At 41.4% G+C, this 14,326-nt stretch overlaps 1 protein-coding gene across 3 annotated transcripts in view; it reads right to left on the reverse strand.

Annotated features, from left to right (window-relative positions):
• Window positions 1-14,326, reverse strand: part of HACE1 (HECT domain and ankyrin repeat containing E3 ubiquitin protein ligase 1) — a 187,641-nt gene that overhangs the window by 60,058 nt on the left and 113,257 nt on the right. For all 3 annotated transcript variants that reach the window (XM_068231230.1, XM_068231229.1, XM_068231228.1), the window contains one exon: window positions 10,571-10,767. In XM_068231230.1, coding sequence (XP_068087331.1) covers window positions 10,571-10,767 — 197 coding nt within the window. The remainder of the gene's footprint in view (window positions 1-10,570; window positions 10,768-14,326) is intronic.

Here is a 14,326-nt window from a genome sequence, read left to right on the forward strand (position 1 = left end):
AATTCCTTCCTGACTCCAGATGGCAATCAGATAAAAACCCTGGATCAACATCATTAGGCATAACCTAGTAATTGTAGCCATGGATGTCTTTCAACGCAAGGAAAGCATCTAAGCCCCCTTTAAATGCAGGTATAGAGTTTGCCATAACGACTTCCTGTGGCAATGCATTCCACATCTTAATCACTCTTACTGTAAAGAACCCTTTCCTAAATAAATGGCTAAAACGTTTTTCCTCCATGCGCAGCTCATGTCCTCTAGTCCTTTGAGAAGGCCTAGGGACAAAAAGCTCATCCGCCAAGCTATTATATTGCCCTCTGATGTATTTATACATGTTAATTAAATCTCCTCTAAGGCGTCTTTTCTCTAGACTAAATAAACCCAGTTTATCTAAACTTTCTTGGTAAGCGAGACCTTCCATCCCACGTATCAATTTTGTAGCTCGTCTCTGCACCTGCTTTAAACTGCAATATCTTTTTTGTAATGTGGTGCCCAGAACTGAATTCCATATTCCAGATGTGGCCTTACTAGAGAGTTAAACAGGGGCAATATTATGCTAGCATCTCGAGTTTTTATTTCCCTTTTAATGCATCTCCAAAATTTTGTTCGCTTTAGCTGCAGCGGCTTGGCATTGAGTACGATTATTTAACTTGTTGTCGATGAGTACTCCTAAGTCCTTCTCCAAGTTTGATGTTCCCAACTGTATCCCATTTATTTTGTATGGTGCTAGACCATTCGTACGACCAAAATGCATGACTTTACATTTGTCAAAATTGAATTTCATCTGCCATGTATGTGCCCATTTAGCCATCCTATCCAGATCCTGTTGCAATATGACACTATCTTCCTGAGAGTTGATGATTCTGCACAATTTTGTATCATCTGTAAAAATAGCAACATTACTCACTACTGCATCTACTAGGTCATTAATAAATAAATTGAAGAGCACTGGACCCAGTACAGACCCCTGTGGGACCCCACTGCTAACAGTCTCCCATTTTGAGTACGATCCATTGACCACAACTCTTTGTTTTCTGTCCATTAGCCAGTTCCCTATCCATGCACACAAACTCTTCCCCAGTCCTTGCATCCTCAACTTTTGCACCAGACTTCTGTGGGGAACAGTGTCGAAGGCCTTTGCAAAGTCCAAGTATATCACATCTACAGCATTCCCAATATCCATATTAGCATTCACATATCCATATTAGCATTCACATTTTACCAGAATGTTAGAAATCCTTAATATGTGAAATAAAACTATTTTTTTATTGTAATACTTTGCAAATGTTTTTTTCTGTTGGTTATAATAAAAGAAGGAGCCTTGAGGCAATGCTGACGCACTGCTCGAGCGAGGAGGGCAATGGCACGGTTGTGGCAGGCCGGATTCTGTGGCACAGCCGCTCAGCCCCAAGTGTAATGGTTGCCTGTACTTTTGTACAATAAAGATACTTATAAGTGGATCTTTCCCTGTCTGGACATTCTTTCCAGAAGCTGGAACCGGGCGTTCTAGTTCCAAGAGGACGTCATAATTATCTCACATGCAAAGTATCGAGTCATTTTCCGGCAGAGTGCATTCGCGAGGGGGGAGAGCAAGTGTTGTTTTTTTCCCTGGTGGCTGGCACATGCCGTGGGGTGCTAAGAGTGGACTGCAGTGTTATTTTTATAAACAGTACACAGCACCATGTGCAGTTTTTAATGATCTTTTCCAGGGTTTCCAACCATACCTCTGTAATTGGGGTACACTGGATACAGAGTGCGGTTTTAATGGTTACGGCTTTTTATAATAAAGGTTGGAAGAGTGTTTTAAAGTTTTACTGTTCCCATCTTGAACAATTGACCTTTTTATCTATTCTCTGAACTCAGAAGTTGTTCTGCACCAGACAAGAGTTTAATGGCTTATAACTTGTTTTTAGGGAGAGTAACGCTATAATCTGACTAGGTGTGATTAGAGAGTCATTTCAGTACCTTGATTCTTAACCCTTAGTGAAAAAAAGAAAAAAAAAAACAGCCTAGTTGTATGTTTTTTGAGCACGTGAAACGCATGGCCTTTTTAAAAGTCGTGCTTGAGTAAAAACCTCACCTAATCAAAACCCTCCTTTTTGTCTGGGTTTTACATCTAGAGGTAAAACACCTCATTCATTTATTTATCATTTTTTATTTTTCATATAAAATACCTCATGCAAACATTCTTGGGCGCCTGCACCTACTAGTAGTTCTATTCAGGAATGGTGCTGCAAACACACATATTTATCTCATGTCACATCGGTTCAGGAACCCCTTTAAAGTGAGCCTGAACACTGGAGGTTTTTTTTCAAATAAAAGTTTTTCCCAAGATTATATACCTGTTATTAAATCGTGTACATCATACCACATGCTTCAGTTTTTCTCACTTCTTGCCTTGTCAACTCACTTTCATTTGGCAGCAGTATCCATGCTCCAGCATGCCCTCCTACCATGTAAGCAAGTATCTCAGGGAAGCTCAGAGGCATAATTTAGAGTCAGAAAAAGAGTTCTGAATACAGGTAATGGCATTTTCAGAATTTTCAACAAAGAAGATGGCTGCCAACATGACACAGAGAAAATACACTCCACAGCTCTGTCTCCCTAGGTTCAGTGGCAATGTGCATTAGTAAAACAATGATATAAGGTATGCCAAACATGGCAGAGATGCAATCATGTGATGTAAAGTGTATTAGCGTAATTCAGGTTTGCTGTAACAGTTAAAAATAGTGAGTGAAGACTGGCTGTACCATAAAGGAATTAAAGAACTGTAGTAAGAGTTAGATGAATCACCTTATAAGTAAAATGCTATGAAAATGTCATACTAAGTCCCTAGAGCTTTATGGTGTCAGATCCAACTGTGCCTTCAAGTGGGTTGGAAGTCTATATTAAGTGAAAAAAAATATATAATTCAATAGGAAATTAAAATTGAATGGCTGTTGCGCTTTGTAACAGTAATAATGTGGGCTGCAGAGAAAACTATGGGGTTTGCTCAAAACCTCATCCAATTGGGAACATAAGTGAATGGTAATTGTTTCACTGCGCCTCAATGATAATACATCCAATGCTTCAATAAAAAGTTTTTATTAAAACTATTCAAGATATTGGTAAATAATAGAGAAATGTCTCCCAAGCTATTACTGAGATCAGCTGACCTCACCACACTGCATACCTTCATGCACACTATTCCATTCACAACCCGGATTGGTCAGTACTCCCCACAAAAAGCCAGCTAATATAGAGGTCAATTTTTTAGATCTAAAAGTATACATAGAAGGGGGTAAGATTAAAACCACCACTTTCCTTAAGAAAGTTGACACAAATAGTTTCATATACCTAGACAGTTGTCATATGATGAAGTGGCTAGCCAACATCCCAAAAAGTCAGTTCTTGCGAATCCGTAGGAACTGTACAGAGCTGACAGACTATAACAAACATGCCATGACGCTCAAACAAAGATTTATAGAGAGGAATTACAATGGACTGACATTAGAAAAAGTAGAGGAAGAAGTGCGTAATTACAATAGAGGGGATTTATTGAAATCGAAGAGTAGACAACCAACTTCACCACCACTGAGCATCACAATGAAATATACACAACAGGCCAGTAGAGTAAGGAAGATTGTTGGGAAATACTGGCATATACTACAGCAAGACAAGACACTAAATGGGATTTTATCAGACAAACCCAGATTTACTTTCAGTAGAGCTGCCAATCTAAGTAGTATTATTGCACCTACTGTACCTCTAAGAGGGGGGAGAAATAATGGGGGGAGGGGGGGTTATTTCAAAAGGTGTAGTTTTTGCAATTCGTGTAGAACCACCAGACACATGGACCCCATTACTAAGTTTAAATCATGTGTAACCAATGAGGAGTTTAGCATTAGGGAGAAACTAGATTGCACGAGTATGGGAGTAGTGTATGTTATAGAATGTGGTTGTCCCAAACAGTATGTGGGTAGAACAAAAAGAAAATGATTATACAGGATTGGGGAGCATATCAATAACATTAAAGGGGGGAATGATAAATTTCCTTTGAGTAAACACTTCAAGGAAAAACATGGTGGCAGCTTGACTTCACATAAATTCTATGCCATAAAGCAGGTAGAAAAAGACTGGAGGGGCGGTGATTTAATCAAAAAAATGTCAAGAGAAGAAACGAAATGGATATATGTTTTAAATAGCCTGGCCCCACAAGGACTGAATAATGATGCGGAACTCTTCGCCTTTTAACCTCCTGAGCGGTATGGACGAGCTCAGCTCGTCCATCACCGCCGGAGGCTGCCGCTCAGGCCCTGCTGGGCCGATTTTCTTCAAATAAAGTGCAGCACACGCAGCCGGCACTTTGCCAGCCGCGTGTGCTGCCTGATCGCCGCCGCTCTGCGGCGATCCGCCGCGAGCAGCGGCGAAAGAGGGTCCCCCCAGCCGCCTGAGCCCAGCGTAGCCGGAACAAAAAGTTCCGGCCAGTGCTAAGGGCTGGATCGGAGGTGGCTGACGTCAGGACGTCGGCTGACGTCCATGACGTCACTCCGCTCGTCGCTATGGCGACGATCTAAGCAAAACAAGGAAGGCCGCTCATTGCGGCCTTCCTTGTTTATTCTGGGCGCCGGAGGCGATCGGAAGAACGCCTCCGGAGCGCCCTCTAGTGGGCTTTCATGCAGCCAACTTTCAGTTGGCTGCATGAAATAGTTTTTTTTTTATTAAAAAAAAACCCTCCCGCAGCCTCCCTGGCGATCTCAATAGAACGCCGGGGAGGTTAAGAATCTTTTGTGACAGAATGTACACAGACCGATCACGGAGGTGTAACTCACGTAAATGGAAGAAGCTTTGTAATTATTAGTCACCATGACGATGAGTGGAGGCGGAGGAGACGCAGCGATAAAGGACGGAGAAGGAGAACCAATCGGGAAGGCCCTGATGAAGGTAGGTGTTCCCTACCGAAACGCGTAGGCCCCGATTGGTAGATACAGAGTGGTGACGTCACCTGAAACTTCCGAGTACCACCGCAAAGCAACAAGCGGCTCCGAGCTCTTGGTGTCCTCGGCCGGGACAAGGGAGCGCGTTGAGCTGCCGAAAAGAGACCAATATAGTCCAGCTGCCATCCTCGAACCTCATAACCGCTGGGTGAAGGTTACGTGAGTTATCACACAAACGCTATATGCGGAGCAGTGGAACTGCTATGAACTGGTTTGAACTATACCTACAATCCTTATCTAATTGATTGCCTACAACAACACGCTATACGCGGAGCATGTGAATGCTATGAAATACAATGCAAATGATCAATTAAGTTTTTTCTATATTTTATATTTTTATGTTTTTTAACCATTTTGGGTGCACTAAGTCCTTTTGGGGTCTTAACCAAGCTGCCACGCCCAAGGGATATTTTTTGCAGCCTATATCCAGACGCAATTGGGTTACAGTTTCCTTACACGATCACGGGCAGCACCAGCTGGCTTTTCGTGGGGAGTACTGACCAATCCGGGTTGTGAATGGAATAGTGTGCATGAAGGTATGCAGTGTGGTGAGGTCAGCTGATCTCAGTAATAGCTTGGGAGACATTTCTCTATTATTTACCAATATCTTCAATAGTTTTAATAAAAACTTTTTATTGAAGCATTGGATGTATTATCATTGAGGCGCAGTGAAACAATTACCATTCAATAGGAAATTACTTGTTCGGCCTACCTTTCCCATTGATTTTAGTGTTCACTGGCAGAATTTAGTAAAAAACTAATATGAAAAAAGAAACATTTTTATGCTTTTTTCCGTCTTGACTGCTTCTCTGTGATGCCTAAAGTGACATCACTTCTGCCCTTTTCTTTTTTTCTTTGTCAACCCAGCCCAGTGTTTTATTTTCCCCACCCTGCTGTCCCTTCCACAGCACACATCACCTTGACAACAAGCTTACATCAATGTGTAAACCTCCCTATGGCCTTGTTCACATTAGGCGACGTGTATGGCTGTGTGTTCGGGACGCAAACGCACCCGAACGCAAGCCATATGCATTGTTCTGCTGATCCCATTCATTGCAGTGAATAGGATCAGCGATGTGCTTTTGCAAAAATGCGTGCAGCAGTGCGATAGCATATAGCACTGCTGCACAGTGTGCATAGTATGAACATCAGAAGTGCTCTCTGTGCACTTCTGATGTTTTTGCTGATCGCATACTATACGCGCTGCTGAAATGTGCACAGCAGTGCGTATAGTGTGAATGAGAGATTAGGGCCCTTTTCCACTAGAAAGTTGCTTTTTCCACTGTCCACAATGTCCTGTACCGCCGCCGGGAATGTATCGCGATTGCAACGAGAATTGCGCTGCCCAGCGATCGCAATTCGTAAAAAAAGATTAGAGAATGAAGCATCGTAGTGGAAAAGTAGTGTTGTCCAGTTCATGAACGATTTGTTCATTTGAAATGGTTCTTCCTTGTGAGCCCAGTGATCCGATTCATCACACTGAACGATCCATTTGTAACAGTTCAGTGGATGAAACAGGAACTGCATCACTATGTGCAAGACTTTCAAATGGCAAAGGAGGGGAGGAGGAGGAAAAAAAAAAACTTCCCCACAATCCAGCAGGCTTACCCACAACCCTCCAGTCCAGTGATTCGGCAACGGCACAGGCATGGGTACGTTGGGGGGAAAGATGAGGGGGAGACATATTCGTACCCCATTTCAAAAATTAAAGGTGTATACATAGTATTGACAAAAAATATTTTTTAGACTTGTTTTTATTGTTGGTGCTGCAACCCCTTTTAAAGCCACTCTATACAATCATTCTATTTGTTGTCGTTTTAAGGCTCACAAATATCTGTAGGTCGGGTCCAGAAATATTGCTTTATTCACTTAACATTGCTACTAAAGGGTGCCTGGCATGGAGCAGAGCTTTCCGTTTCCCAGTGAGGATTAGGCCTTCAAACCCTGACTCCAGGAGGAGAGCCTCGAGGAACAGGCTACAGACCAGATCTATTATAGATAGCCTAGAGGCCATATGACACAGTGACTTGTAAGCAGTTTCATAAGCTTTTACACCAGAAGAAAGTGAGGCATATTTGTCTAAACTAGTGCCGGGAGAACTGTAGCAAAACAAGGTGGAGCAGTTCCTCAGAGTAACCCATCAGAATCCTTGACATCTGCTCCATTTTAGATCTGCTCCTTTTTATATCCAGCTCAACCCCAGTTTTTCTTGGATGTAATATACATTGGGCCCAAAACATGAGGTATGACTTGTTTTCTATAGCACAGTCACCCTTTAGCTGTGGGCACAGGCATTAAAGAGTTTAGCCCATTTACCCACTGCTCTGTGTTTATTATGCAACCTGAAACCTAACCCTGCATTGCAAGTATCCCAATCTAATCATAATTGTTTCTGCTGTAATAAATCTTATCTTTTGGGCGGGTGCACACCAGAGCGGTTCTGGCAAGTTTTTTAAAACGCTTGCAGGGGGAAAACCGCTTGGCTAATTGAAGTGAATGGGATGGTGCACACCAGAGCGGATCGTTTTTTCCACAAACGCAAATTTGGGGGCTGCAGCATTTTTTAGATTTTTGAGGCGTTTCTGCCTCAATGTTAAAGTATAGGAAAGTGGAAAACGCTCTGAAAAATGCTAGATCTGAGCGGTTTTCCAGGCGTTTTTGTTACAGAAGCTGATCTGTAACAGTTTTACTGTAACAATATTTGACATCTGCTACACAAAAACGCTCCAAAAAAACGCTAGAATCGCTCTGAAATTGGCTTCAAAAAAATCTAGCATTTTGCAGATCTGCTAGAGGTTTTTGGTGTGCACTGACCCTTAGTCAGCATGGCTCTATTTGATACAATGCAGATGAGAAGGAGCCCATCATCTCCTCTCCCACATTCCTGCTCCTCACTGATTGGCGGAGGGCAGTTCAGTATGACACGAGGCTGAGAAAGGAGAAGCTGCTGAAATATGATCTATGCTGTGCTCACATGCGTTTACAAAGCACGCTAGATAGAACCGTGCAGTTTCTAGGAGAAAAAAAAAAAGAGTAAGGGAGGAAATTACATCAGGATTGGCTTCAGTCAAAGGAAGTAGAAATGGAAAATGCCAGGAAGAGTTTTCTCTTTATTTACTATATAAAACTCACTGAAATCAAAATATGGACAGTACAATGCATATGTTAAGTGGATCAAGTATTTATTTACTTATATATGTGTTTTTTCCCCCTGGTATAGTATGATTGTCCTTGCTGCTTTGAAGTAAAGATATAGCTCAAACTTTCACACACCTCTGGCACAAGTGGCACTCTGTTCAGCACTGTCACTCCCACATTTCTTACATGAAACAGTAAGATTTAAATTTTATTTGAATGGATAAATTGTGATACTAGCTTTTACCTGTAGCAGCACTGCAATGAGGTCTGCTTTCCCTCATTCCAAAACAGAACGCGAAGAGGAAGAAATGTGAGCTTGGGACTGTCACAAACAAGGTTTTGATTTTAAATGACAATGAAAGAACCTCTTTATTACCAGTTTAAAATAAAATGCATCACTCGGTTACAACAGCATTATGAACACTTCAGGCTTTTACGAGTAAATGAATCAGCGAATGCATTTTAAAGAAAGCACACAATGTGTGAACAATCTTTCAATCATTAGAAAGAGCTCTACAATCTTTAAGGGCGTGTGTGCAGGAATACAATCTAATAGTTTATCCAGCTGTCTGTATTGCAATTACCGTATCCACTCACACTTGGAAGCTGTTTGCAGCTAATGAAATGCACTTCACTGTGACTCTCACTGCGAATGAAGAATTGTGCCAGCAGAGGCAAGAAACAAACTTGTATGTGTGCTGCTGAACAGCAATATTCCCTAATACCTACAGGAGGAGAGCTGAGGGGGATAATGCTGGCAAACATCTGAAGTGAACAGAGCAAACATCAAGGCTAAGAGCAGAATTACAGCAACATAGCAGATGTAGGTAAAATGTAGTGAAGTTTTATTAGAGAAAAAAAAAATCAAAAGGAAAATATATGTGTGTGAGGTGACTGCAGTACATGTCCTAATCTAAATAGTACAAGAAACAGTAATAGAATAAAGGAAGAATACACTCAGGAGAAAAAAAGCCGCTAATTGGCAGTTCTAAATATAAACAAAGATATAAACTATTAAGAAGACGTGATGGCTACATCCATTTGTGTGCCACTGACGTTTTTGTCTGGGTTAATAGTTGCTACGAGAAACATTTCAAATCATTACTCTCGTGCTTTTTCTTAATCAGCGATGCCATTAAAACTGGGCCAGGCGGAAAGATGGATAGATGTAGCTTCCTAGCGCAAGCTTCCAGGGGATTATAAAAAAAAAAAATCTGCTCTTACATTTTTTATAATTTAGTTACAAGGACAGTAATGGTGCCATTTGCTGCCTAGAAAGTGCTGTTCGCTAAATTGTATATCCAGCATAAAAAAAAAAAAATACATGACATTTTGTACAGCGACAATTTAAAATGGTGATCCTTCAACCAGATATGTTTTTTGCTTTGCAGGAAAACCTCTACTCTCCCTATAAAGCACCTATATTTTACCATCCCTCCTTCCAGCGTGCTTCTGTTCGCTGAAAAGATTGTGTGTGCTTTGTTAAATATTCATTACATTCCTTTTCCCAGAACGACTCTGGCCTGACCTGTAACTGGCAGAATTTCTTTAATCTGTGTCAGACAATGCAATAATCACTCTGTCTCAGAAGAAGGCAGCCGAAAATTTTGCTTAACATAACCCATGTTTTATATATGACACATAATTTATGACAGCACATTCCCGGCATTGGCACACAAGCAAGAAAAATAGCATATACACCATAAGCTAGTCTGTAGTGCTAAATCAAGCGGCGCTTCAATCACATATCATTATTCTCCTTTTTTTTTCCTCCCCTTTAGACAAAAACAATGTGGCGACATTTACTGAAACATAAGGCTGAATTCCTACTAGAAGTACATCTGTGTATATGTCACAGTAAAATGGATGTTCATAATTAAAACTGTGTCAGGAACCCAAATCCAAACATTTTTCTGCTCTGACACTTTTGTGACAAATTGATGGATAAGAGCATCCTCATACGGAATGCATATGATTTCTGTTAAACGCAGCTAATAAGTGAGGAGGCTGTCATACATTTCAGCGGCTGTTCGCGCTGTAGGGATAGCACGCAGCTGATTAAAAGGAAATATTAATGGCCAAAGATATTTTGCCGAAAATCATAAAGATACCAAGAGTGTCATGTGTTCCAATGTCACGCTGATGTGCGGCACTGACAGATAAGAGGCTGTCCTTATGATTTATTAGTGTGTGAGCACTTCAAGCAGTTATAATCAAACTAAACCCGAATGCACTAAAACTACAGTCCTGCCGACACATGTCAATGGACGGAACAGTTTAGCACTGCTAATAATGTGATGGATTAGTAATGTCACCGAAAAATGCAGCAGAAACTCCAAAAGCATTGGATTTCCTATACAGACTCCATACCCCAGAGGAGTATATGTTGTCACTTCTGCCTCATGTCAGAGTGTGAAGTGTATCTCTCTAGTTTGCAAGCACACCTCATCATCACTTACCTTGTTCTCTTGTGTAACAAGTATACTGGCCCCCCCTGGCTTTAGGGGCACCTCTTCCATAGCTCCAAACACATCGGTCTCCACAGAGAAAGTCAGTTCCAGTCCCAGGTCACTAATGTCATTATCTAAAATCCACTGCAAGTTCTTTGCGTATTCTGGGTCAATGGAGGCCACGTCCTGATAATTTACTGGGATACCTGCAGTATTAAAGCATGCAGATAGTTAGGAAGAGATTTCTCGCTGTCTAATTTACTTGGAGACATTTCTTGCATGAGACTGCCCTCTGCAGGGCATGTTGTAACACTTTCATTCAAACAAAGTATTTTTTTCTTTGGCTAAAAGCAAAACAACAGCTAAGTATGCTGCAATAAAAAAAATGTATATACTATGACTTTAGTCTAGATTTATAAAACAAGCCAACCAACTACCTTTGCAACTGAACACTCAAGATTCCCTTTTGTTGGGTATGTTAAAGTGCAGTTTCTTACGTAATATTAAGTAAATTCAGTTTCTAAAAAAAGAACACACATTAAATTTAGTTTCCCTGTTTTTGTTTTTTCGTTGTTTTTTTAATCAAAACTGACCGTTCAGCACTTTGCTAAATAAAATGAGTTAATCTGTCTCTCCAGTCACAGAACTGAGACAGCTTTCTGTAAGGACAGGCTGACATTCAATAGCCTGGTATTAAATGTAATTGTTTTAATTAGATCCTGGAGTTGTTGTCTTAAAACTGCTGCAGACATTATGTTTTCTAACATCAACTGCAGATTACACAGCTAATGAAAGAGCAAGTCATAGAATCCCTCTGCCTCCTCACTCTGAAGAACCCACATAGGTGAGGCAAAAGAGCAGCTCAGAGCACATAGGGATGTGAACAAGGAAACTCATAGAGAGTGCATTCAAATATATTTTTAAAAGATGAGCAAAGGCCATGTGACCATCTTAAGGCCTGACAAAAGGTATTCATTTAATTCTGTGGATATGTGCTCTTTAACGTTTGCAGGTAAAGAGGAGTAGATGTGAAAATAACTCCACAAAGCAATAAATACAAAATATCCAATTAGAGCTGGGAATGCCATTCATTTCGAAACACCGTTTTCCTCACTTATACTCTGCTTCAAATGATTACTTAAAAACCCTGAAGCAAGAAAAGAACATATGAGATAAGCCCATGGTGGTCTACATCAGGACTTCCCAACCCTGTCATCAAGTACCACCAACAGTGCATGTTATGAGGAAATCCACAGAGTTAGTTAGTCAGCTCTGCTGAGACATAAATATGCTTCACCTGTGAATGTTTGCGTTTTCTGCTAAACATGCACTGTTGGTGGTACTTAAGGACAGGGTTGGGAAGCCCTTTTCTAGATAACCTAATCCCGAGTTTCCTTATGCTGCTTGTTGGCCTAGGGCTACCTCCTGTTCCCGGTACTATCCTCCCCACAGACTTCTGGAAGTTCCCCAAAGGCCTAACTTTTGTTGTACACACTTGGTTCTGAACTTACGCATGTTGCGCATGCGCAGTTCGGAATTGCTTGTCACTGCTCGGGGGAACCTTCGGGAGGCTATTCGATGGAGAGCGCCAGTTTTATCTAGAGGAACGTGAACGACCCTGAAGACAACAAGCAGTGTGGAAAGTCTCAGGATTAGGTAATTTAATCCACCATGGGCTTAAAGCAACTCTGAGCTCTCTCTCAAAAAATGTTAAATACTTATCCAAGTAGAGGGAAGCCTCTTGATAGTCCAAAGGCTTCAGATCTCCTTCTCAATCACACCATTGCCACACCGGGCACCTCTAAACATATCGACAAGAAATTGTCAGATATCTTCTCATGGCCATGCTCCCCTTTGTACGGCCATGCCTGTACAGTAATCCTAACCTGCTCGTTCTTGAGCAGCTTCCTGCTACTGCACAGGTGCAGTCATATGCATGCTTGCTGCTCCTTTCATGCATGAGGGGGAGAGTGGCCTCAAACTAAAAAGGAGTCTTGGCCGGGGGGATTGAGGAAAACATGGAAAGCCTCTGGAGCATCCAGAAGTCTCCCTCTACTTACCGTAGGTCACTGTCTAATTTTTTCTAGGGAGCTCATGTTTGCTTTATATCAATTCTTTTACCCCCAGGTCAGCTGTACTTTAAATATGCTTTTGCTTCAGCAGAGAATTTAGAGTGTAATGGCCTCAGGTTAAATAACCTGCCAAATTTATCTATCATTGTAAGTGTAGCAAATGATACATGGTACAACCGTACCATATACCATATATCATTTACTACACTTACAATGATAAATACATTGTCCCAGGTGCAGTTTATTGTTCCTCGGGCGATCACTTTCTCATCTCATGCTAGGTACAAAAGATGCATTTTTTCGGTCGATTTTCGGTTCAATCGATTTTTGATTCGTTTTTCTGCTTGATTTCCCGCTCGATTCTCTTATCTTTTCTTATCAATTTCCAATCACTTCTTTGAGAAATCGACCAGAAAAACGATCAAAAACAATATCGACATGACGGAAATTATCTATTCAACCATCTAACACAAAATCGTATGGTGTGTACCTAGCACAATTCACAGACATGAATCAGGTTTCTGAGTAAAGACAGAGTCAGAACAATATTCAGCAGTTTTGCTGCTCTTAACTTTTGAGGAACAAAAAAAAAAAAAAGTACGAGATTACAAATGATATTACTATTTAATCCTCAGTACAAGAACACTTTGTGAAATTAACCTTTAAAAGGTTTCTCACCGCTTCTCTCAGAAATTATTCAGTTTGCTACTTAACGGACAAACATTTTTACTGCTTTAACGTTTAAAGTGTTTTGTGAGAAGGCAAATAAGAATAATTACAAATAATTAGAGAAGTGTGAAGAAAGCTACTTCTGAGTGCCATCCAAGTTTGTCAGCTAAGGGTCATAACTCATTGGTTTAAAAACAAAACTGCAGCTTCACTAAAAGTAAAAATATTCTGCACAACAAAATAAACTGAAAAGTCCCACTAGCGCAAAATATATATATTTATTTAAAATATACACATACTAGCTGATGGCCTGGCGTTGCCTGGGTATGTATTTGGCTGGTGTTGGCTCCGCCCACTTTTTCTAGCCCTAATACACAATTACTCAATGACCAAGTTTGTGAGCTTTGCGGTCTTTGGCATCAATAATTTGCATTGAAATGAAACAAATCTGAAGGGCTGTTTGTGGCTCCACCCCTTTTTCTGAATTTAAACCCCAGTCACCCAATGACCAACTGTTCCAGGTTTGAGGTTTGTGCCATGAACCTGCCTGGCGTTTTTTTTTTTTACCCATTTTTTTTATCATGTAGCTAGCCTAGCGTTAGCTACATGATATTCCCTACCGGCGGCATCCCCCCAGCGTCTCTGATCACCGCCAGCGATCATGCCCAACAGGAAACGGGATTTCCCGGGTTCTGAACGGGATTTCCTGTATGGGCTTTCCCATCGCCATGGCGATGATCGTAATGACGTCATCGACATCATGACATCAGGGGGAGTCCCGATCCACCCCACAGCGCAGCCTGGCGGCGATTGGCCACGCTGCGCAAGGGGTCTGCGGGGGTGATACTTTCGCGGCGGGTAGCGGCGCATCGGCAGCGATCGGGTAGGACACGCAGCTAGCAATGCGCTAGCTGCGTGTTTAAAATTTTTTTTTGTAAAAATCGGCCCACCAGGGCCTGAGCAATCCAGCGCGGCGTTACTGGACGAGCTGAGCTTGTCCGTAACGCCCAGCTGGTTAACAGTC

This window comes from Hyperolius riggenbachi, chromosome 4 (genome assembly GCF_040937935.1).
Source record: "Hyperolius riggenbachi isolate aHypRig1 chromosome 4, aHypRig1.pri, whole genome shotgun sequence".
In the NCBI taxonomy this organism is placed as follows: Eukaryota; Metazoa; Chordata; class Amphibia; order Anura; family Hyperoliidae; genus Hyperolius; species Hyperolius riggenbachi.